Below are 24,180 nucleotides of genomic sequence, written 5' to 3'. Positions count from 1 at the left end.
AGCAAACTATCTTTTCAAGGATGTTTATGTAGTCAACAGCCTCAGAAAACTGAGATGATGATGGTGTTCCTTTGGAGCCCAGAGTAGATCTTATTTCCTGAGTTAGTGGAATAATGTCTTCCTCTAGGACAGAGCTCCTGGAGGCCGGAGGGTGGTTTCTTTTGTCCAGAGTTCTTCAGCTGTGACACAAACACAGATGTCCCGGCACCTCTCTAGGGCACTCTGTGTTACTGCTGTAGGGCACAGAAGGCCAGAGATGAAGGACCACGGGTGCCACTAATAATAATAAAGTCTGTTGTCTGTGACCTTAAAGTCTCAATTCTCCTGCCAGCATTTATGAAATGACAATGTGATGGCAGTGGGATTGACTTATAAACCATCAGGCTATTCACAGTCTTTTTATTTTTGGTATTTTGGGGGGCCACACATGGTGGTTTACTCTGGGCTTTTCGCTCAGGAATCACTCCTGGCAGGCTCGGGGGACCATATGCCCTCCCCTCTGAGCTATCACTCTGGTCCTTGCAGTTCTTGATACTTGCATACAAATTTGATTCTTTAGTTTTTTACATAAAAACTCAGTGGACTCTGCTTCCCACCTGGGTATACAGGTAGTTGCTCTCTGAGTAGTAGCTGCTTGAAATGCTATTTCGGTCTAAAGAGCTTTGGATGTAAACACTCATGAAAGTTTAACAAATCTTACTATGATTGAGGGGGTGGGAGGCCACATCCCGACTCAGATCACTCTTGTGGTTAGCCAGGAGTAACCCCTGAGCATCAAACGGGTGTGGCCTGAAAACCAAAAAAAAAAAAAAAAAGAGTTGGAAATAGGGCCCAGGAAGTAGCGCCTTGACTAACATAGGTTTCCCATGCATGTAGCTCTTGGTTCCACCCCTACTACACACACACACACACACACACACACACACACACACACACGCACACACACACGCACACACCAAAAAGTAATACACTGAAGGGACTATGTGGGGTGTTGGGATAGAACCAGGTAAGCCAGGTGCTTTGTAAATGCTCTACTCACTATACTAATATCTTTCCAGCTCCCAGCTCCAACTTTTGAAATAAATTGCTATGATTCCCGCACTGCTCAAAATTTATTTCCTGTTCTGTCCTTAGGGATCACTTCTGAAGGTGCTCCTGAGAAGTGGGGTGAAATGGGGTAAAGTGGTATATGCAGTGCTGAGAAATGAACCTGGGTTGAGTCTGTGTGAAGTCAGTGCCTGTCTCCTTCTGTCCTGTGTCTCCAGTTCCATTCCTTTAGTTAATTAATACATAGGTTACACCTCCGTGGGGCTTGAAGACTGAGAAGCCTTAGTCTGTGATCTGTGGCCTGTGAAAAGGGAAATGCTGCAGAGTCATCACAAGGTGACTAAGTAATTAAAAGTCAAGGTTGTGGGGCCGGAGTGATAGCACAGCAGAAGGGTGTTTGCCTTGCATGCTGCCTACACAGGACGTACCCAGGTTCTATCCCCAATCCCATATGGTTCCCCCCACCCCGAGTCTGCCAGGAGCGATTTCTGAGCACTGAGCCAGGAGTAACCCCTGAGTGCCACCAAAAACAAACAAACAAAAAAAACAAAAAGTCAAGGTTATGAGGCTGGAGCCATGAAGCAGCTGACCTGGGCTCCATCCCCAGCATATCATAGGGTCCTTAAAGTCCTTCTGGGAATGATTCTTGAACTCAGAGCCAAGAGTTGCCCCTGAGCACCACCGGGTATGTCCCTCTTTCCCTCTAAAGATCTGGTCCAGAATAGGTTCAGGGGTGGGAGTTGGTGGCTGTAGCAACATAGACCAGACCAGCTTCCCAAAAGGATGACTTTGCACCTGAAACCAAATATAGGGAGGGCAACTTTGGTCTGCAAGAGGGGGACTGACTCTGCTGGGAGCTTTTCAGGAGTAACCGGGATCCGGACCAGCAGGATCTGACCGATCAACCAAGGCTGCTGACAGGGCTTGTTCTGGGCTGGAATCTGTCCAGGCAACCAGAGACCTACCTTTCCAGTGAGCATTGCAGTTCTGCTTGTCCTGGATGGAACTTAAGTAAAATCAGAGGAAACGGGGAGGGGGGGGGGAAGCCTGCTGCTCAAGGAGCTAGAAATTTGCCATTTTATATTTGATTTTTTTTTTCGGTGTGGGGCACATTCTAGCTGTTTTTTTGGGGTCCCCTATGCTGTCGGAGGATCGATTCTGAGCTGCCTGCAGGCGGGCGAAACGTGGAGCCTGCATTATCTCTTCCTACCCTCCTGTCCCCCCCCCCCCCAAATGTGTCATTTTATACATGCAGAAACAGACGATAGATTTCGGAGCCTCAGTTTCTCCCTTTTTCTATCTCAATGGCGGGTGCATTTTCCCTGTCCCTCATCCTCCTGCTAGCACGCCCAGGGAGTGAATGAATAGGATGCAGCATTCGAATGCCTCATCAGCGTGAGTCCAACGTTTTTTAGCAGGACTGACTCACCAACACCTCTCTGGTTATGTGCCCTTGTAAAGCAGGGAGGAGGCCACCTAGAAAAAAACTCCAGGGCTTAGGGAAAGGCGGGACAGGGGAGCGGGGTGGGGGTTAGGAAGTGGCGGGCACCCTGAGAACAGCTTAGATATGCTGGAGCAGCAGCAGCAAAGAGCCCCACTAGCCCTGCCTGGCAGTTGGGCCGCAGCGTGTTGCAATGAAGGAGCGCTCGGGCTTTCTCTCCTGGGCCTGCTAGGGCAGAGCAGAGCGTGTTTCCCTGTTATTCCCTTTTTTTTTTTTGGGGGGGGGGTGTTGATTTTTGAGTCACACCCAGAAGCGCTCAGGGGTTACTCCTAGCTCTACACTCAGAAATCGCTCCTGGCAGGCTCAGGGGACCATATGAAATGTCAGGATTTGAACCACTGTCCTTCTGCATGCAAGGCAAACGCCCTACCTCCATGCTATCTTTCCGGCCCCCCTCCCCTGTTTATCCTTTTATTTAAAAAAGTTCTTTTGGTTTTGGGGTCCACACCTGGCAGCGCACAGAGGTTCCTCCTGGCTCTGCGCTCAGGAATCGCTCCTGGCAGGCTCGGGGAACCATATGGGGTGCTGGGGATCGAAATTGGGCCGGCCACGTGCAAGGCAAACACTGCCCCGATGCTGCTATCACTGGGGCCCAGAGCGTGTTTGCATCTCGCACGCAGCCCACGCTCAGGCTGCCCAAGCCTAACTTCTAGCAGCTGCACTATGGAGGGGAAAGCCCGAGCAAGCAAGGAGGAAGATGAAGTTCCAAGTCCCGGGTGGGAGAACCCGACCGCGCCCCGCAGGGCCCGGCCCCGCCCACCGCGGCGAGCGCGCATGCGCAGACTCCACCTAGCCCCTAGCCCGCGCGGTCTCCACCGTGCTGCCGCCGCCGTTTTCCCCGCCCCTTCGCCTTTAGGGCTGTCCAAAGTACTGCCTGATCCAAAACTCCGCAGCGCCAGCTTTGCCCGAGAACAAGACGCCGTTAGACGGCCCTATAGACAGCCTATCTCTGAGTTGCCGTCGTTTTCGACGCTTCGGGATTTGCCGGAGCGGGTGCGAGGCGCGGCGGACGGCGCGGCGGGGACAGGCGGTACGACGGACAGCCCGCCGGGGCCGCGGCGGGGTCCTTGGAATAGGCGAGGACCGGGCTGCGGCGGGCGGAACGGTGTCTCCTTCACTTCGCCCTCCAGCCGCATCCGCTGCAGCTTTAGCGCCCGGAGCAGGAGGAGAGCCGCTTGCAGCTTCGAGCGGCCGCGGCCCCGCGTCAGGAGACCCTCCCGCCAGGTAGCGTCGCGCCTTCTCTCGGGACCTGCCTGCGAGGCGGCGGCCGGCGGCGCCCCGAGGGGAGAGAGAGGGAGGGAGGCCAGTCTGGGCCCGGCCGAGCCCCTAAGATGGCCGCGCCGCGCCCCCTTCGCCCCGCCACCGCGCCGCGCGGCTTCTGCCCGCCGGCCCCGCGCTCACGGCCTTGTCTTTCTGTCTCTCCCCCTGCAGATCATCTCGTCGCCCTCCGCCCGCGGCCTCGCCATGGCGGCCTACTGCAAACGGCGTAAGTCGGTTGGGCCCGGGGAGGCCGCTGGCCTCTGCCCCATCCATCCCCGGCCTGCCTGCGGAGGAAGCGCCGGGCTGGCTGCTCCTGGCTTGGACGCGCTCCTAGCTGGGGTGGGGCGTGGGGTTTGGGGTGCACGCTTCACCCCGCAGTTCCTTTTTTTTTTCCTGACCTTTTGCACCCACTGCATGTCTTCAGGTGGGTCCGAAGCCAAAACGCAGACACACACACACACACTCTCACTCAAACACACTTTTTGCACCCCGTTACGTGTCCTTAGATGGGTCCGAAGCCAACACACACACACACACACACACACACACACACCTTTTGCATCCCACTACGTGTCCTTAGGTGAGTCCAAAGCCAACACAAAACCCCTTTTGCACCACACTACGTATCTTTAGATGGGCCCGAAGCCAACACACACATCACACATCACACACACACCTTTTGCACCCCATCATGTGTCCTTGGATGGGTCCGTAGCAAAACAAAACAAAGCAAAAACAAAAACACCAAAGTTTTCTTCTCCCATGCGGGAACCGGCCCCTGGGCGCGTGCGGTGGTGCACGTCGCCTTGCTGCAGTGAGGTTGCGTTGCGTTGCCTGAGTTGAGTTGCTCCTGGTGGCGGGAATGCAACAAGGTCATCCTCCCTTGTGAATGGAAGGAAGGGCACGGACGTGCCCAGGGGTATGGATGAAGGAACTGGTGCCCGGCTATTTCTCCCGCTTTAACCGTGCAACCCCCCCCCCCCCTTGAACTCGCCTCGCCCTTAGTGCTCCTTCCCCAGATCTGCCGGCCCGGCCCCCTTTAGTGCTGACTTAAGTTGACATACGTAGACAATGGGCAGACCTGGAGTTCCAAGCCTGGGGTTCCGTACAGGGGCGCCAGTTAATTGGCTGCCCAGACGCCAGAATGTTGGTTTTGACCTGAGGACACTTGGGGTGCTAGATGGGGGGTGGGAGCAGGACCTTGTCTCGGGTTTTATTAAGCTTGTATGGGTTCTTCAGCCCCCTGCGGTGAGTTGGGGCTCCTTGGCTTTTTTGGGGGGGGTAGAATCCGGGGTTGGAGGGGAGACTTAAGAGATAGCCCGTGTATATTTAGATGTGGAAAGTCTCATTTCTTGCTTGGATTTTTTTTTTACCCGAGGCATGTCGGTTGAGGCCTCTGCAGGGGGCGGAGAGATAGCTTAGAGGTAGGGCGTTTGCCTTGCGTGCTGGACTGTGGTTCGAATCCCGGCATTCCATATGGTTCCCCCCTCCCCCCAGCCTGCCAGGAGCGGTTTCTGAGCCTAGAGCTAGGAGTAACCCCTGAGAGCTGCCGGGTGTGACCCCCCCTAACCCCTCCCCCCAATAAAAGGCCTCCTTGTTGTAGTGGAACTGTTACCTCTCTTAGAATACCGTGTTTGGAACCCTGGAAGCCAGAATAGTCAGGAGGAGACGGTCTTAACTGTTGTGTTGTGTGTCTAGTGGTGTAGCCAGTTGGACAGCTTGAGTGTTCTTTTTTTTATTGTAGTCTTTTTATTTGTTTTGGTCTTGGGGGTCAAAACCATCGGTGCTCTGGGCTTACTTACACCTGTCTCTGCGCTCAGGGCTTAGGATCACTCCTAGAGGTGCTGGGGGTGCCGGAAACTAAGCCCTCAGTTGACTGACTTCAAGGCAAGCAACCGCCTTGCTCGTTGTCCTCTCTCTGGCCCCAAGCTGTTGGAACAGGTTTTGGGATAATTTTTAATTTTCAGGCAGTAAATGGAGCATTAACACTGAATTGTTTCTTTCTACTAGAGATGTGTGTTCCTCCTTCATATTGTGACCTTGGCAAAGCTGCCAGAGACATTTTCAACAAAGGATTTGGTAAGAATTTTAAACTTTATTTTTCAGACGAGAAGTGAAAATGTGCTTGGAATTGTATAGGAAAGTTAAATCAATAATTTATTTCTTTGGGCTGGAGCGATAGCGTAGCGGTAGGGCATTTGCCTTGCTCTTAACTGACCCAGGACTGACCTGTGTTAGATCCCCAGCATCCCATATGGTCCCCTAGCCAGGAGTAACCCCTGAGAGTCACCAGCTGTGGCCCCAAAACAAGATTATTTCTTTAAATTTCTCAGTGATGGGGTTGGGCACAGTGGTAGGGTGTTTGCCTTGCACGCGGCCAACTTGGGAAGGACCCGAGTTCCATCCCTGGCATCCCATGTAGTTCCCGAGCCTGCCAGGAGCAACGAGCGCTGTCAGGGAAAATAAAAATCTAAGTGAGCTTTAATATTAGCTTGTTCTTTAAAAAATGTTATAATAATGTGATATAATCTATATCCCTCCACTTTTTTCAAATTTTTTTCACTTTTTTACAGTTAAAGGATTTCACTTCTTTTTTTCACTTCATTCTTTTCCTTCATCTTCTTGTGACTAGATTTATTATGTATTAGTTTACTCTTGTGGTAAGTGAATGTTTTCTTTTTTCTTTGAAGATTTTGTTCCATACTCTGTTATCTTCAGATTTTTGGGGCTGGAGCAGTGGCGCAAGCGGTAAGGCATCTGCCTTGCCTGCGCTAGCCTAGGGCGGACTGCTTGTTCGATCCCCTGGCATCCCATATGGTCCCCCAAACTAGGAGTGATCTCTGAGAACATAGCCAGGAGTAACCCCTGAGGTTCCCCCTCCACCAAATGCCTATGCAATAATAAGTCATTGACTATTTTGAAATCGTTTTTTTTTTTAAACTGGTTGTTTTTTTTTTGGGGGGGGTCATACCCAGTGGTTCTCAGGGGTTACTCCTGACTCTGTGCTCAGAAGTCGCTTCTGCCAGACTCTGGAGATGGTGGGATTTGAACAGGGCTCGTCCTGTGTTGGCTGCATGCAAGGCAAACACCTTACTGCTGTGCTACCTCTCCAGTTCCCTGGTTAGATTTTTTTTTTTTTAAATTGATTTGAAAACATCTTAGATGTCAGTTTTTGTCATTTTTTTTCCATTTAAATACTGTTTCAAAACAAAGATTTCACCCCACAGTTAAATATTATCTCAGTGCATGATATCCTTCCTCTGAATGTGAGGCATCTGATTTTTTTTAAAATGTGCATTGGTACAAGACAGTACACTGATAGCATGTCTTTTAGAAGGGACTTATTTTACCTTCCACTCTTTTGAAGGTTTTGGGTTGGTGAAGTTGGATGTGAAGACAAAGTCCTGCAGTGGTGTGGTGAGTGTTGGCATCTTAAGTTCTGATGAACCTTGGTAATTGCATGCAATTCCCCACCTTATTTTATAAGGCAGGCTTGAACTTGCATGTAACTTATTCGGGACTTTGACTATGATGTCCAATTTTCCTATCATTTTGCTGTTTACTATGAACAAATAACTGAGGAAAGACCTTGGTCATGTGGGACCTCATTGAAACTCAGTAAGAGAAGCTACAGGCAGGGAACTAACTTAAACATTGTTGAAATCCTCTTGGTGCCAGTTAAAGTCCTGAAGGATGGATAATTGGTCCTAAAACTGTTTTCAATCCTTATTTTAGCACGCTGATCATTTCTATCATGTTTGTATCTTCCCTTTAGAAAGAGTAGCATGGGTGGAGGTTAAGATTTGTGAATGGAGAGTGTCTTGATGGTGCATTTTGAAAGTGGTTACTATTTTAGTATTTTGATGTTTTGATTTTTCCTAAATAGGCCGCTTCAAAGAAAGTAAAATTTAGCTTTGTGTAAATTTTCCCCCATACTCTCCCCCCCTCTTTTTTTTTTTTGCTGTTTTGGGTATAAGATGTTGGTTCTTTTGATGAATCCCTGCAATAGTTAGTCTAGCTTTTTTGGTATTTCACTAAAATCAATCACATTGTGGTTTCTTGATGCATGGACTTAGATTTTTGATGTTTGCTTCCTTTTACCTAAGAATCTGAGTCTTCGTTGTGGTGGTGGAACTGGCTTCCAGATGAAGGCTCCAGAGGCTCCTGTTAACTTTATTAGAAACTGTGGGTACATTGAAATATAAAAGATCCTCTTGGGGCTGGAGAGATAGCATGGAGGTAAAGCGTTTGCCTTTCATGCAAGAGGTCATCGGTTCGAATCCCAGCATCCCATATGGTCCCCTGTGCCTGCCAGGAGCAATTTCTGAGCATGGAGCCAGGAGTAACCCCTGAGCACTGCCGGGTGTGACCCAAAAACCACAAAAAAAAAAAAAAAAAAAAAAAAAAAAAAAGATCCTCTTAAAAATATTTAAAAAAGACTATTTAAAAAGTTTTCTCTCTGGTAGGAGAGATACAATAAACTGAAAGTTGGGCAATAGAAATATATTAAGTACTGGCTTGCTTGATAAATTTGTTGGAAAGAATTATGGTGGACAGGATTAAGGGATATTATAAGGAATTAGATTCAAGATGAATGTATAGGAATTGGATTCTGTGTAAAATACAGTTTTTTTTTTTTTAAATACTATTTTTTATTTAAACACTTTGATTACAAACATGATTGTAGTTGGGTTTCAGTCATATAAGAGGACACCCCTCATCACTAGTGCAACATTCCCACCACTAATGTCCCAAATATCCCTCCTCTCTACCCCGCCCCCACCTGTACTCTAGATAGGCTATTTCCCTCATACATGTAAAATTCATTAAAACATTTTATTTTTATTCTCCCGTGTAAAATTTATTTTTGTTGTTGTTTTCTGTTACCAATTCATTACTTACTTTTTGAATTTATGTCCTTGATCCCAAGGACATGTAAGGAAAACTCAGTTCTTTTGAATTGCTGGATCTGCAGAGAGGCTCAGACAACTGCACCAGGCCTGAATGCCTGGTGCTAGAATGAAGGTGTCAGTTCTAATGCCTGTGGTGTCATGGAACTTAATTCTGGTCCACTGTATCATCGTGATTCTGTGTCCCGAGGATTTCTTCGCATGTATTTAGCTGGACGGTTAACCTGTAGGCTGATGATGGGATTGGATAGGGGCTTCAGAGTGAGTCACTGATCACTCATTTAGGATTCAAAGTAGGTGCTGGATATTAGGCATTCTGGGTATCTGCTGAAAGTCTGTTTTGATAATGTTTTCCTTTTGTGTAGAGCACATGAAAATAGGCAAAGGTTTCCCAGTGTGTGTCCATCCAGTTTTAGTCCTTCAAAGGCAGAGTTTTTAAAATGTGAGGAAACAGAGTTGTGTATTCCTGTAATGGCTTTAGTAAAGAAGCCTTGGATTGGTTGCCAGGGCTTCTAATTTATACCCAGTGTTCTTTCTTAGCACAATTTAGTGCTTTTTAATGGGCATTGACTGCCAAGTCTTGACTTGAAATTCTGTTAATGAAAGCATCTCATTTTAGGTGCTTGGAGAGAAGGCCTAAAGATTTGAGTCTGATTTTGCTGTAGAGCTACTATAGTTTTGGTTCACATTCTTATTTTTTAAAATGCTACGTTCCATGGCCAGAGCAATAGTGCAGTAGGGAAGGCATCTCCTTGCATGTGGCTGACCCAGGTTTTATTCCCTGATTCCTGTTTGGTCCCCTGAGTTCAGGTAGGAGTGATTGCTGATCGCAGAACGTAGAGTAAAACCCTGAGCACTGATGGGTGTAGCCCCACCCCCCAATTAAAAATTAAAAGAATATGAAAGATGTTTGGAAGACTATAGATTAGAAAAATAATGCTGGGCCAGAGAGATAGCATGGAGGTAAGGCATCTGCCTTACATGCAGAAGGACGGTGGTTCGAATCCGGCATCCCATATGGTCCCCCAAGCCTGCCAGGGCAATTTCTGAGCATAGAGCCAGGAGTGACAACCCTTGAGTGCTGCTGGGTGTGACCCAAAAAACAAAAAAGAAAAGAAAGGGGGCCGGCGAGGTGGCGCTAGAGGTAAGGTGTCTGCCTTGCAAGCGCTAGCCAAGGAAGGACCGCGGTTCGATCCCCTGGCGTCCCTTATGGTCCCCCCAAGTCGGGCAATTTCTGAGCGCTTAGCCAGGAGTAAACCTTGAGCATCAAACGGGTGTGGCCCGAAAAAACCAAAAACCAAAAAAAAAATATATATATATATATAATATTGAGATTGCCAGATAATTTAAAAATTTGTTATTGGTGTGAATTCCTCATAAGTACATTCATAATTAATAATTTTCAGGAAATGTTAGGTTATAGATTATGAGTAAAATTCTGATAATAAAGTGGAATTTGTAAGCAACTGCACTGATCTCTTTAGCATTTTCCATGTTTAAAGAAAGAGTGGGGGCGGGCCCGGAGAGATAGCACAGCGGCGTTTGCCTTGCAAGCAGCCGATCCAGGACCAAAGGTGGTTGGTTCGAATCCCGGTGTCCCATATGGTCCCCCGTGCCTGCCAGGAGCTGTTTCTGAGCAGACAGCCAGGAATAACCCCTGAGCTCCGCCGGATGTGGCCCAAAAACCAAAAAAAAAAAAAAAAAAAAAAAAGAAAGAGTGGGTGCAGTGCCAAACCCTCTGTGTTGGTACTCTAGCCAGTGATGTGAAGCTGCTCTGGCCTGGTGGTCTTGAGGCTACCAGGGTCACCACCATTCGGCGATGTGATTGAACTCAGGGCCTTGTCATGCACAGCATGTCCTCTGCTACTTGATCTCTTTATCTGAGAAATGTAGTTGGGGACTGGAGCCATAGTACAGTTTGCCTTGCACTTGGCCGATTCAGGTTCAGTCTTCGGCATCCATATGTTCCCTTGAATCTGCCAGGAGTGAACTCATGAGTGCAAAACCAGGAGTAATATTTGATCATAACTAGAAACACCTCCCCCCATGTAGGTTGTTCACTTGGGAATGAGGAAGAGTTTAACGTGTGCTTGGTTGGAAATACTGTCTTAAAGAACATGGAGCTATTAACGGTTACAGTGGGGTTTTAAAGTTTCAAATTAGTGGATTCTGTGGGCTTATGAGAAAAATTCATAGTTTTTCTCTTATTAGGAATTTTCAACATCTGGCTCATCTAATACAGATACTGGTAAAGTAACTGGGACCTTGGAAACCAAATACAAGTGGTGTGAGTATGGCTTGACTTTCACAGAGAAATGGAACACTGATAACACTCTGGGGACGGAAATTGCGATTGAAGACCAGGTAACATTTTGAAAATACACTTACTTTTGTGTATTGGTTGCTTTATTTTCATATTTTTAAGAGGAAATCAAACTAAAGGCAAAAAATTCTTTTTCTTTCAAAATAGATATGTCAGGGTTTGAAACTGACGTTTGATACCACCTTTTCACCAAATACGGGGTAAGAATGGACATTTTTATCTGCATAGACTTGAAAGTACTCTTAGTAATACGGGGCAAGACACACACTTAACAAGTTTGCTAGTTCAGCTACCTTGAGGCCAATTTCCCCCTCAGGAGCAAGAGCAGCACATCACTGTCATTGTCTTGCTCTCAAATATTTGCCTCTAATGTGACACCAGTTTGGGTAATTACCATATTTTGGAGAGGTCTTGGTGATTGGTGTCAGTTATGCAGTGATGGCAACTCATATTGCTTTTGGAGTTTTTGGTTCGTTAAACTTTTTATTCTAACTGCAAGGACCGTCCTGCTTCTGCTTGGACTTTTGAGTGATGCTGCAACCAGTGGGCTAAGTATGTGCTCTGTGTGCAGGAGACCTGGGTTTGAGGCCTAGCACTCCTTGGCTCTCTGAGTTGGGAATGGCTCTAAAGCCAAACAGAACCTAAATCTATTTTGTATCGTCTGCTGAAGCTCTACATATATATCTTATCTGCTGGCATCAGTCTTAAGTCAATTTGTTCTTTTTTCAGAAAGAAAAGTGGAAAAATCAAGTCTTCTTATAAACGGGAGTGTATAAACCTTGGCTGTGACATCGACTTTGACTTTGCTGGGCCCGCGATTCATGGCTCAGCCGTGTTTGGGTATGAGGGCTGGCTTGCTGGCTACCAGATGACCTTTGACAGTGCCAAATCCAAGCTGACAAGGAATAACTTTGCAGTGGGCTACAGGACCGGGGACTTCCAGCTACACACCAATGTGTGAGTGTCTCTCTCTCTCTAGGTCCTCGGATACGGCATCAGGTCTGATTAATCTTATCAAGACATCATTTCTGGAGTGGGTGGTGGTACTCAGGATGGTAGGAGGTTAAAATGTAATCCAGGAACTTGATGGTAGCCTTGGGTGCTACTGGGTCACTGTATCTTTTTATTGACTTACTTCAGGTGAATTTTTATTTAGAAAGGGGGGGTAGCATGACATAAATTTGGGAATTTTTGTTGATTGTGGTACTATTGCAGAATTTCTTTTGAGTTGGGGTGCCGGAGGCTCCTTAGCAGTTCTGAGGACTGCCAGGTCTAGTACTTGCTTGTTTAGGATGCAATATGGTGATGGGGACTGGATCCAGGTTCTCTGTGTGACAATATACGCTGGCCCTTGTGCTGTCTCCCCAGCTTCTAAAGGAGTTCTTGATTTTGGGGGGGGGGTGTCTTTTGGGCCACACCCGGCGTTGCTCAGGGGTCACTCCTGGCCGTCTGCTCAGAAATAGCTCTTGGCAGGCACGGGGACCATATGGGACACCGGGATTCGAACCAACCACCTTTGGTCCTGGATCGGCTGCTTGCAAGGCAAACGCCGCTGTGCTATCTCTCCGGGCCCAGGAGTTCTTGACTTTAACAGACCGTGCAGGGCTAGAGAGGTAGGGTGTACATCCGGCAAGATGCTTGAACACAGCAGACCCAAGCTCAGTCCCCAGTGTCACAAATGATCTTTGAGCACTGCCAGGAATGATCCCTGATCACAGAGCCAGGAGTTTTAAGTCATGAGCATTGTTCAGAAAGGCTCCTAAGAACATACTTGGGTATTTTCAGGGTGAGCTCAGAAATAATGGTAAAGAACCAGAGAGCTAATACCTTGCATGTGCCCAGCTGGGTTCAGTCCTTTACCACTTAAGATTGTTCAAACCGGGGCTGGAGAGATAGCATGGAGGTAAGGCGTTTGCCTTTCATGCAGATGGTTGGTGGTTCGAATCCTGGCATCCCATATGGTTCCCTGAGCTTGCCAGGAGTGATTTCTGTGCATAGAGCCAGGAGTAACCTCCGAGTGCTGCTGGGTGTGACCCAAAACCCAAAAACTTAAAAAAAAAATTTGTTCAAACCCTGCCCACAGTGATTTCTGAGAGCAGAGACAGGAGTAAAGCCAGGTGTGGCCCTAAATCAAACAAGAACTGTACAAACAATGGTCTCACTCTGGTGCTGAGTCATTTTTCATTTCATGTGAGTGAGGTTTAATGTGCTTGAAATTTTTAGAAGATAAAAAGACATTGCCAGAACTCTTACCAGTGCGTTCATTTGACTTAGTTGTGTGAGGTTCTGATTTGATAGAACTGCCTAAATGTACAGTATCTTTACTAATCCAAGCCAGGAGAGGATTTATTTATACATGTGTTGTGTTTATCTACCTGTATAATAAAAACTTAAGATAGGGGAAGTATAAAGAATGAAGCCAAAATATCCTATAATCCTATTCTTTACATATGTATACAATTATGTTAATATTTTTGTATTTCTTTAGATAAATATATAGATATGCATGACATGTCCACAGGCACATATACCTCTTTACCTTAGTCATATTTTCCCCTAAAACATTGTATAATCCCCAACATGATTATTAGAAACTGTATGGAAATTACACTGGATGGATATATCGATTTACCCAATCCTGTATTTGGACATAGACTGGGAGATCCATTAAAACTTGGGAGTGTCGGGGCTGAAGATATAGCATAGCAGTAGGGCATTTGCCTTGCATGCGCTGACCTGGGATCGGGTTCAGTTCCCTGCATCTCATATGGACTCATGAGTCTGCCAGGAGCGATTTCTGAGTGCATAGCCAGGAGTAACCCTTGAGCGCTGCTGGGTGTGGCCTAAAATAAGAAAACAAAACAAAACAAAAAACCAAACAAACCAAACTTGGGAGTGATAGCACACCAAGTAGGGTGTTTGCCTTGCAAACTTTGGAGTGCTTTTAGTGGAATTTGACCCATGTGAACAGTGGTTTTATTTAAATGTAATGCTAGAGTGATAGACTGTTAGCCAATTGTCTTGAGTTAACTGATAGCATTATTTTACAGCAATGATGGGACAGAATTTGGAGGATCAATTTATCAGAAAGTCTGTGAAGATCTTGACACCTCGGTAAACCTTGCTTGGACATCAGGTACCAACTGCACTCGCTTTGGCATCGCAGCTAAATACCAGTTGGATCCCTCTGCTTCCATTTCCGTGAGTACCCTGGGTTCTAGGAGGGCTTTGGTTGTGAGAATCCATCTTTGGGGGTACTCTGAATGGTGCTGAGTTAGAATATCTGTAGGGAAGGGACTAGAGGCCTGAATGCTTCTTGTTTTGTGGGGAGTCTGATGGTTGGCCTTGGGAATGCCTTTCCCAGCAGAAGCTGCTGAGTTAACATTGAGGACACCCTGTGAGTTCAGGAAATCTAAATCCTATTTCAGGAGAGACCTAGTCTGTCTGAGGCCCAGACAGTTCTCATATTTCAAGGAGTTACTATATTTTGTTAATGTGACTATTTTGACTTGTCCTTTTATGTTCACCAAAATGGTGCATGAACCATTTTATAGGTGAAATGATGGAAGCTTAGGGAAGAGCCAAGTAAATGTGGTGGCCCCCCATCTCAGCTACTTAGCAGACTGAGGCTGCTGTGGCTGGGAGAGAGAGGACATGGAGGACCTTTTTGTCTGTTTGCTGGACAGCGTGTTTAGTCCATTGTTTCTCTTCCCAGAGTGGTACTAGGTGGGGAGAATCAGAAGCATTGCATAAAGGGTTTACTATATCCTTTCCTGTTTTCTACTTAATTTCCTCATGGCCTATACAGTTTGTTTCTCTTCGGGTGCATATAGTGCCTTCAGTGTAAACCCTGAGTGATGTGTGGCTCTTGACAGGCTGAAATGGGAAGAAAGCACAGTGGTATCTGTGTGTGATCCTTGGGCGTTGGTTTGGGAATGTGCCTGGTATTTCCCATCTGTTGGTACAATCAGGTATCACTCGAGGCATTGCTAATACCCATCCTAGTTTGTGGCTGATTCCTGTTCTCGGAAAGAGTAGGGTCTTGAATCCAGCTGTCTGAGGCTCTTTCTTGGTTGGGGACAAACAAGATGCTCACTAGTAGGGTACTTCTTCCTTAGACAAGCACCTTGACGTGGCTGCTGGATTCATGTCTAATGTTAATTATCCTATCTATTAAGTTCTTTGGATGTTTCACACATTAGAATTTAGATCTCAAATATTCCTGAATTTGTTGTTGTTTTTTTTTTTTGTTTTTGGGCCACACCCTGTGACGCTCAGGGGTTACTCCTGGCTATGCGCTCAGAAGTTGCTCCTGGCTTCTTGGGGGACCATATGGGACGCCGGGGGATCGAACCTCGGTCCGTCCTAAGCTAGCGCAGGCAAGGCAGGCACCTTACCTCCAGCGCCACCGCCCGGCCCTCAAATATTCCTGAATTTGTTTTCACTCCAGAACTAGTGTTTGTGCCCCCCTCCCCCCCCCTTTTTTTTTTTTTTTTGGTTTTTGGGTCACACCCGGCGGTGCTCAGGGGTTACTCCTGGCTGTCTGCTCAGAAATAGCTCCTGGCAGGCACAGTGGACCATATGGGACACCGGGATTTGAGCCAACCACCTTTGGTCCTGGATCGGCTGCTTGCAAGGCAAACACCACTGTGCTATCTCTCCGGGCCCCCCCTCCCCTTTTATTTGAGTAAAATAGTTTGATTTAGAAAAATGTAAGAGAATGCCCACTCACAGGTTGGAGAATACATTGCTGGTTGCTTACCTATGCACTCACAGTCCAGATGCTGAAGAGTGGGCTGCAGCGCTGATTGAGAGACCCTGGTGGTGGTGGTGGTGCCCATCTCTAATGTGGCTCAATGAGCTTGTTAGAGGAAACTTTTCCCTGGGGTCGGAGTGATAGGCAGCAGCAGGGCACTTGCCTTGTACATGGATGACCTGAGCTTGGTTATTGGATCCCTTTAAGGTCCCCCTGAGCCCCACTAGAAGTGATCCTTGAGTGTAGTCAGGGTGTTGCCCAAAAAATAAAGGAGGAAATTTTCAGGGGCCGGGGAGAGAGCATAGAGGTAGGGCATTTGCCTAGCACGCAGCTAGGACGAATGGTGATTTGAATCCATATGGTCCCTGTGCCTGCCAGGAGTGATTTCTGAGTGCAGAGCCAGGAATAACCCGAGCACGCCGGGTGTGACCCCTCCCCCCCAAAAAAACCAAAACTTCGGGACTTTCCCAGCCTTTGAAAGTGAGTGAAACTAGATCCTAAAATATTAAAATTGTGGTGGGTAGGTGGGTGGGCTCAAATGTGGAGACTGAGTGGGTCAGTTATGCCTAGAGAGTGTCAAGAGTCTGGTTGTGGACAATCAAGACTCGGGACATGAATGAATCAGAATGAAGTGAAGGGTTTTTGTCATAGGCGATTAAACATTTGGATTCTTTGGGAACACCCTGGAAGTTTTTTCTCACTTACACTTTTGAATTTAATTTTAGGCAAAAGTCAACAACTCTAGTTTAATTGGAGTAGGCTACACTCAGACTCTGAGGCCCGGTAAGTATCTTGGTAAAGTTGGGGTTTGGGAATGTTTGAAAATTGGCTTTTCTTTCTGAGCTTACTTTGCAAACCTTTCCACCTTAAGGAGTTGGCAAGGGGCCAGAGAGATGGTGTAGGGTCTTGTAGTCTAGTCTTGCACACAGTCAACCCCATTTGTTCTGGCACTACACAGTCTCCAAGCACTGTTGAGGTGTCGGAGCACAAACCATTCTCCCACCCCCAATTTTTACATTTTTTTATTTCTCTCACCAGTTGGGTTGTTCAGTCTTTTGTTTACTTTATAATGCAATATATTTTTTGTTTTTTTGGTTTTTGGGTCACACCTGGCTCCACGCTCAGAAATTGCTCCTGGCAGGCTCGGGGGACCATATGGGATGCCGGGATTCAAACCGATGACCTGCATAAAAGGCAAACACCTTACCTCCATGCTATCTCTTCAGCCCCAAATTTATATTTTCAACTCAAACTTCAGTGTGCAAGAATTTAGTTTGGGAAAAACTGGTTAAAATTCAGACTTAGGGGCTGGAGGGATAGCACAGCAGCAGTAGGGTGTTTCCCTTGCATGTGGTGAACTCAGGAGGGAACCAGTTTTATTCCCAGCATCCTATATCCTCAGCCTGCCAGGGGCAATTTTTGAATGCAGAGCCAGAAATAACAATAACCCCTTAGTGCCACCAGGTTTGGCCCCCAAACCAAAAATAAGTAAATAAACTTAAAAAAAAATTCAGACTTAGGATTCATAGTACATGGTTAAGACATAAACATGCTTGTCTACTGTGATCCATGTAAGTTTTAACTTCTGAACTGCACGCTATACCCCTCTAAAGTGCACATTCCAATTCAGTAGTTTTAGGGTACAGACTTAAGTTCTTGTTTCTTCCTTTTTTTTTTTTTTTTTTTTTTAATTTGGTTTTGTTTTTGGATCATACTTAGTGGTACTGAGGGCTTGTTCCTGCTTTGGAGCTCAGGAATCATGATTGAAGGTGGGTTGGCTCTGCGCAAGGCAAGGCCCAACCCACTATACTTTCCCTTGGTCCCCGAATTTTGTTTTGTTGGCCTTACCTGGAAATACTTGGGGTTTGCTCCCAGTGGTATCTTGGAGATTTTACTCAAGTCTCTGGGTTGCACAGCACACACTAGCCCCGACAAGTGGGTGTTTCACATACATGTAGATAGCAGCTGATTATCAGCTCTAGCACCCATAAGCCATTATCACAGCTGATACATCAACATGAGTATACCTTATACTAGTTTACATTTAGATTTTTGCTGTGTGTCCCTTAAATTACTTTTTGTGGGGTGGAGGGTTGGGGCCACACCTGGCGGTGCTCAGGGGACCATATGGGATGCTGGGGATCGAATCCTGGTCTGTCCTGGGTCTGCCACTTGCAAGGCAAACACCCTATCTCTCCCCCCCCCCCCCTTAAATTACTTTTCTTTTTGGTTTTTGGGTCAGACCCAGCAGCACTCAGTGGTTCCTCTTAGCTCTACGCTCAGAAATCGCTCCTGGCAGGCTCAGGGGACCATATGCGATGCTGGGATTTGAACCAATGACCTTCTGCGTGAAAGGCAAATGCCTTACCTCTATGCTATCACTCTGGCCCCCTTAAATTACTTTTTTTTTTTTTTTTTTTTTGGTTTTTTTGTTTTTTGGGCCACACCCGGTAACGCTCGGGTTACTCCTGGCTATGTGCTCAGAAGTTGCTCCTGGCTTGGGGGACCATATGGGACACCCGGGGGATTGAACCGTGGTCCGTCCAAGGCTAGCGCAGGCAAGGCAGGCACCTTACCTTTAGCGCCACCGCCCGGCCCCCTTAAATTACTTTTTAAAAAATATTTAAAGTATTGTGGTTTACAAAGTTATTCATAGCTGAGAGTTTTTTTTTTTTTAAGTTTTTTATTTTTAGTTTATACCTGATGGTGCTCAGGGTTAACTCCTAGAGGTGCTTGGGGACCATATGGGATTGAACCTGGTCCCTGCTACACATTTCTTTATTGTAGTTTTCTATTCCTTGGACAAGTTCTTAGGTCTTTTTAGTTTCAGTCTAGGTCGCACTGAACATTATATAGCACCTTGTAGAAAATGTTGAATTGCACTAATGTCTTTTATGCCCAGTCTTAATGCCATGTTCAGAATTGTCCCATCTGAATTCTTTCTGGGCATCTGGTGCCCTGAAAAGCTGGAGTGTAGGCCCTTGCCCTGCTGCGGGAGTGACAGACTTTGAGGTCCAGATCCGAGTCATGATTGTCTGCTTTCATTGCAGGTATGAAGCTCACACTGTCTGCTCTGGTAGATGGGAAGAGCATTAATGCTGGAGGCCACAAACTCGGGCTTGCCCTGGAGCTGGAGGCTTAAGCCAGCCCAAGAAACCTCTGGGAAATGATGTCAGATTTGGCCTTAATATATTTCCATTGTGACCAGCAGGCTTCTCTCTCCCCTCCCTCCCACCCCCAAAGAAGGTGATCAAACAAAGGATGATCTAAATAAGAACTGTATTTTAAATATTTAGATGGCTACTTGTTAGCTGGTTTCTAGTTGAATTGGTTACCTACCTAGTTACCAGTGCTGCGCCATGCAGTCACCTATACATTATTTAAATGTATTTAACTGTTCAATGAGCTGCCCACCAATAATGAAATAGACCTTTATGAAAACTGTGCAATTGTGTGCATGTTTGTTTTTATGTTCCTTTTAACATTGACTATTGCCATTGAAGGAGATGGATCAGTGGATAATTTAAGATGAGGCTTTTTTTTCTGTTCAGCCATTATTAGTTACTTTTGGTATCCTTAATTATTACAAATTATGAATAAAATAAGTATAATGAATGACTCCCAAGTATTTGCAGAATTTGCCAGCTAGAATCAAGTCTCCCTGGTATCTAGGTAATCCTTTTATTTTTCAGTGAGCAATTTTGCTCTTTACACCAATCTAACTCTGTGCCATAGACTTCTTTGCTTTGTGACCCTAGACTTAACTCCATGAGCTTTTTTTTTTTTTTTTTTAGATTACAATAAAATAAGGATATATGCCTTACATCTTCAGTTTGTAAGTTTGTGTAAAGTTTCCTTGGCTCATTGTTAACTACAGTAAGGGTTGCAGAGAAAATGAAGAGAGGGAACATGGGTTGATGCTCAAGTTAAAACACATGCAAGCCCCTGCTGGACTCTGAACTAGTTCCAGACAGGTGAACGGGGCCAGGGGAGTCTGGGATTTGTGCCCAGGACTTGCTTCTTTCCTACTGGGTTTCAGCTGAGAAACAGGTGATTCTTTTTATAAAGTAGGAATGTGGTTCTCTGGTTTGAAGGATATTAAAGGTTAGAGATGCTGGGTGACTTTTTTTCAACAAATGATACTAGATCTGAAATAGTTTGAAGTGAGATCTCAAGAACTGGTAAGAAAATGGAATACTCGGGGCCACATTCACAGAATGGGTCTTGCTATATTCAGGTCAACAAGAATCTGAGGAGAGCTAGAAGCCCATTCAAATTCTTCTCGCTGGTGGCTGCGCATAAAGATCCCTCTGGCTTCACTGTATTCTCAGACTGGGATGCAGTGACCTGTAGATCCTACCTGGCAGTACAATGCCAGAAAATTAGAATCTAGTCAGTTTCTTATCTATTGATAGATAAGAAAATGAAGGCTGGAGCTGAGAATGTTCCAGGGACTAAAGGACTTGCTTTGTTTCCATCAGTCAAACTGCAGTTTGATCCTGGACCTGAATACCATGGACTGATCCTGAGTGTAGTCTGAAAAATCTTGGGGCCGGAGAGATAGCATGGAGTTAAGGCATTTGCTTTGCATGCAGAAGGATGGTGGCTCTATAGAACCTGCACTTCAGTTGATACCTTATTTCGTCTTGAGGGTCAGGACCATCCCATATTGTCCCCAAAGACTGCCAGAAGCGATTTCTGAGCATAGAGCCAGGAGTGACGACCCCTGAGCGCTGCCGGGTGTGACCCAAAAACAACAAAAAAGAATGAAAAATTGGGCTGGAGAGAGCATGGAGTTAAGGCATTTTCCTTGCATGTAGAACAGTGGGCATCCCTTATGGTCCCCGAGCCTTCCAGGAGTGATTTCTGAGCGTAGAGCCAGGAATAACACCTGAGTGCTGCTGGTGTGACCCAAAAACAAAGAATGAAAAATCTTGGAGCACAACTAAAAATGAGTTCTGAGTCAACCCTGTGACAGGTCTGAGGTGTTTTTGGAAGCATCTCCCAACATTTTTCAGCTAAAGGAGTCATAGGAGGAAAGAATTTTAGGAGCTCTGCTCTAGAGCACTCATGGTCCCTTGGGTGGCCAGTGTTGTGGACTGGCTTTTGTTGTTGATGTTCAAGGAGTTCCCAGCTTTTCAAAAGTCTTAATAGATTGGACCAACATCATAAGTGGGCCATGTGCTCTCAGCACTGCCCAGCCACAGTGACAGGAGCTGTTGGTCAGGACAGTGCCAGGTTGAGGACCTACACCTCCAACCTTGCCCCAGTCTTCAGGTCACACCTGCCATTTCCTAAGTGTGTCCTCCCACAGATGTAACTCAGGCATAGGCCATGAGTGGGAATGACACACTTAGGGAATGGCAGATGTGACTGAGGGAAATGATGGGGCTCCTGAATATTCCACAGCCTTTCAGATGGTGCTTGGGAGACCAAATCCCACTTGAACCTGCTCTGGGAAAGTCTTAGAATGACCCTTCTTGGCAAGAGAACAAGAAGCTTGTTTGCTTGGGGAAATTTGTCACAAATCCTTTGTTGGCCACCTAGGTCTTTGCCAGGGCCAGTCCTATCTTTTTTTGGGGGGGTAGTAGGGGGGGTCACACCCGGCAGCTGCTTGGTTCAAACTACATGGGTTTAGGGGTCCATATGGGATGCTGGGAATCAAGCCTGGTGGCTGCATGCAAGGCAACAGCCCTCCCCATTGCTCTCTGATGCGACAGCCTCAAAGCACCCTCCTGTCTGTCACCTTGCTCGCCTGCCTGTGAAACTGCACATTGGCGCTCCAGGTCAAGTTGCATAGTGATGCTCCCTGGGGCTGAGTTGAGGGTTCTTTGGAGAACATTTGTGGGTAAATGGCTACAGACCCGATAATCTGCAAAAGTCCAGGGCTCTGCAGCTGTCATAGGTCCCCCATGGGCTCTCCCAGGCCAGATCAACTGAGCTGTCAGCACTCAGGTCTCGTGCAGAGCTAGGCCGGGACCGCTGGTGAGTGCTCTTCCTGTTCTCGGGCTCTCCTGTCGCTGGTCCACCACTAGGTATGAGCGGTGTCCTAAAAGCTTGAACACTCGTGTCTCCAGGGGCTCATTCCATCATTGACCTCACGCACCGAGGCTCAGAAGCTGAAGTCCCAGCCCCACTTTATTATGGGGGCGAGAACTGGGGTTCAGCGGCGGCTCCCAGGCGCCTTAAGGACTCCGGCCGGTCCCTTCCTAGATCTTGAAAGCCAAGGTGAGGCCGTCTCCCAGCGGCAGGAGGCTGATGTGGACCCGGGCGTCGCGCAGAATGCGCTCGTTGAGGCTGCGCAGGGCCTCCACCGCAGGGTTCCGCGTTCCGGGGCACAGCACCTCCCCGCGGCCCAGCACCTGCGGTAGCAAGCACGGCGAGGCATGGGTTCAGGGGCGGGACCGGGGTCAGGTGGGCGGGGTGTTAGAACAGCGGAGCCCGGGCCGCCGGGCAGGTAAAGAGCGAGGCGGAAGAGCGTGTGGGCGGGGCCTAGGAGGGGGCGCGTGGTTGGTTGGCGGCGCGGGTGGGCGGGGCGACACGAGGCCCGGCCCCCTCCGCCGCTTACCCCGAGCAGGGCGAGCACGCCGCCGGGTCGTAGCAACTCCAGGCAGCGCTCGTAGTAGGCGGCGCAGTTCTCCCTGTCGGCGTCCACCACGGCCACGTCGAAGGTGCCGGCCTCGCCCGCGGCCAGGAGCTCATCTGCAGGGCAGGGCAGGGCGGGGCACACGTAGCTGAGCCAAGCTTTCCCCGAGGGCCCCATCCACCCGGCCTGCCCAGCTCGGCCCCGGGGCTCACCCAGGGTGTCCAGGGCCGGCTTCACGCGCAGCTCGATCTTGTGCTCCTCCTCGGCCTGCAAGCGCAAGAGCAGCAGCGGCGGGTCAGGGGCCGCCTGGCCGCCCTCGGGACGGGGATCCCCGGGCCCGGCCGACTCACCTGCTGCCACAGGGGCCGCCCCAGCTCCGGCAGCTCCGCCGTCACCTCGCAGGTCACCACGCGGCCCGTCGGGGGCAGCGCCAGGGCCAGCGCCAGCGCCGAGTAGCCCGTGAAGGTGCCTGGGGCGGAGGACACGGGGCCGTGAGGTGAGGTCCGAACCGGGCCCGGCCGACCTCGCCCGCCTGCCCCGCCCCGCCCTGCCCAGCTACCCACCCAGGTCCAGCGCCTTCTCGGCCTTGACGAGCCGCGCCAGGTTGGCCAGGAGCTGGGCCTGCTCGCAGCTCATCAGCAGGGACGCGCCCTGCGGCTGCTCCAGGGTGAGCTGCGGCGGAGACGGGGCAAAGGGATGAGCCAGCGGCGGGGTGCAGGGTGCAGGGCACGGGCCCGGCCCCCCCAGGCCTCCCAGCCGCGTGGGTGCGTGCAGACCCCGCTGACCGTCCGCAGGCTCCGCAGCGCCGGGTGCTCGCGCAGGGAGCGGCTCAGCAGGTACTGCCACAGCGGGCTGTCCTCGGGCGGCAGCAGGCTCTTCTGGCGCCGGCCCGGCCAGCGCGGGCCCCAGCGGCCTGCAGGAGTCAGGAGGCAGGAGTCAGGCAGGAGTCGGGGCGCTCGGAGGGAGCCGATCGGGAGGCCCGGACTCACCGAGGATGAAGCCGGTGGCCAAGGCGGCGCCCAGCGCGCCCAGCGCGGCGGGCACGGAGATCCGGGGCAGCGGCTGCGGCATGGCACCGGCGACCCTGGAGCTGCGTCCCGGGCTCCCGGGCGCACTTGCACCGCGGACTTTGCAGGCTCCGCCTTCCCCCGGCTTGCTCGCTCGCGGCGCCTCGGCCTCGGGCGCCACCCGGTGGTCGCAGAGCCGCGCTGCAAGGCGCTCCGCTCCCTAGGGCCGATCGCCACCTGGTGGCCACGCGCGGATATGCGCTCGGCGGCGGGCTCTGCGCCCACCCAGGGCCTGCTCCCGGGACGGAGGGGAAACAAAAACTCCTGGCGCTAATAGCACGGTGGCAGACCTGGGTTCCATCTCCGGCATCCCATAGGGTCCTCCGAGCACCTCCCAGAGTGACCGCCAAGAGCACCCCCGGGTGTGGCCGAAAAACACAAAATAAAAACAAAACTAACACCTCCTCTTGGCTCTCTCCATATGGATAGAGTCTGAACCGTGTGTGCAACAGGATAGATTAGTAGGTGCTAGAAAGTTAAAGGAGCCCTTTTAGAAAAAAAAAAAAACTGCATCAGAGGTGTTTTTGAGGGTTGGGGTTGGGGGTTCCCTCCCTCGCCCTGGCTGTCCGTCCAGTGGGGTCCCTCTCCGATAAAAATCGACTCAACAGCTCTGTCAGACTCTGGGAGATGGGAAAGGGCAGGGCAGGGGGTGGCCCAGACCCCTAGTTCTGGGGCGCAGCGGTGGTTCCTGTTCTCAGGGGTGGTGGGAGTGAACCCCCACCCACCACTC

General features: G+C 48.8%; 2 protein-coding genes across 2 annotated transcripts; one reads left to right on the top strand and one right to left on the bottom strand.

Annotated features, from left to right (window-relative positions):
* Nucleotides 1–3,629: 3,629 nt before the first annotated feature.
* On the top strand, nt 3,630–19,246 carry VDAC2 (voltage dependent anion channel 2). Its single transcript, XM_049789207.1, has 10 exons — nt 3,630–3,772; nt 3,980–4,034; nt 5,819–5,887; nt 7,176–7,225; nt 10,930–11,082; nt 11,189–11,241; nt 11,771–11,998; nt 14,092–14,242; nt 16,523–16,580; nt 18,848–19,246. Exons 2-10 carry the CDS (start codon nt 4,013–4,015, stop codon nt 18,937–18,939), a joined length of 876 nt encoding a protein of 291 aa, XP_049645164.1. The 5' UTR covers nt 3,630–3,772; nt 3,980–4,012; the 3' UTR covers nt 18,940–19,246.
* Nucleotides 19,247–21,898: 2,652 nt separating this feature from the next.
* COMTD1 (catechol-O-methyltransferase domain containing 1) lies at nt 21,899–23,457 on the bottom strand. The gene is made up of 7 exons (XM_049789215.1): nt 23,373–23,457; nt 23,169–23,296; nt 22,947–23,055; nt 22,734–22,852; nt 22,596–22,650; nt 22,366–22,499; nt 21,899–22,159 (listed from the first exon to the last, which is right to left on the bottom strand). The coding sequence occupies exons 1-7, from the start codon at nt 23,452–23,454 to the stop codon at nt 22,007–22,009; spliced, it is 780 nt and encodes a 259-aa protein (XP_049645172.1). The 5' UTR covers nt 23,455–23,457; the 3' UTR covers nt 21,899–22,006.
* Between the last annotated feature and the right edge of the window lie 723 nt (nt 23,458–24,180).

Source organism: Suncus etruscus, chromosome 15 (assembly GCF_024139225.1).
Source record: "Suncus etruscus isolate mSunEtr1 chromosome 15, mSunEtr1.pri.cur, whole genome shotgun sequence".
In the NCBI taxonomy this organism is placed as follows: domain Eukaryota; kingdom Metazoa; phylum Chordata; class Mammalia; order Eulipotyphla; family Soricidae; genus Suncus; species Suncus etruscus.
The sequence above is the reverse complement of the archived record's forward strand: the minus strand, read 5'-3'. Positions and strand labels throughout refer to the sequence as shown.

Excerpts from the sequence above, each read along its gene's own strand:
- VDAC2 (XM_049789207.1), top strand. The coding sequence starts at position 4,013 with ATGGCGGCCTACTGCAAACGGC. Across the intron at positions 5,888-7,175 it reads CATTTTCAACAAAGGATTTG|GTTTTGGGTTGGTGAAGTTG; the intron begins GTAAGAATTTTA and ends ACTCTTTTGAAG. Across the intron at positions 11,242-11,770 it reads ACCTTTTCACCAAATACGGG|AAAGAAAAGTGGAAAAATCA; the intron begins GTAAGAATGGAC and ends TTCTTTTTTCAG.
- COMTD1 (XM_049789215.1), bottom strand. The coding sequence starts at position 23,454 with ATGCCGCAGCCGCTGCCCCGGATCTCCGTGCCCGCCGCGCTGGGCGCG. Across the intron at positions 22,500-22,595 it reads GCCGGCCCTGGACACCCTGG|ATGAGCTCCTGGCCGCGGGC; the intron begins GTGAGCCCCGGG and ends CCTGCCCTGCAG. Across the intron at positions 22,160-22,365 it reads GCGTGCTCGCCCTGCTCGGG|GTGCTGGGCCGCGGGGAGGT; the intron begins GTAAGCGGCGGA and ends TTGCTACCGCAG.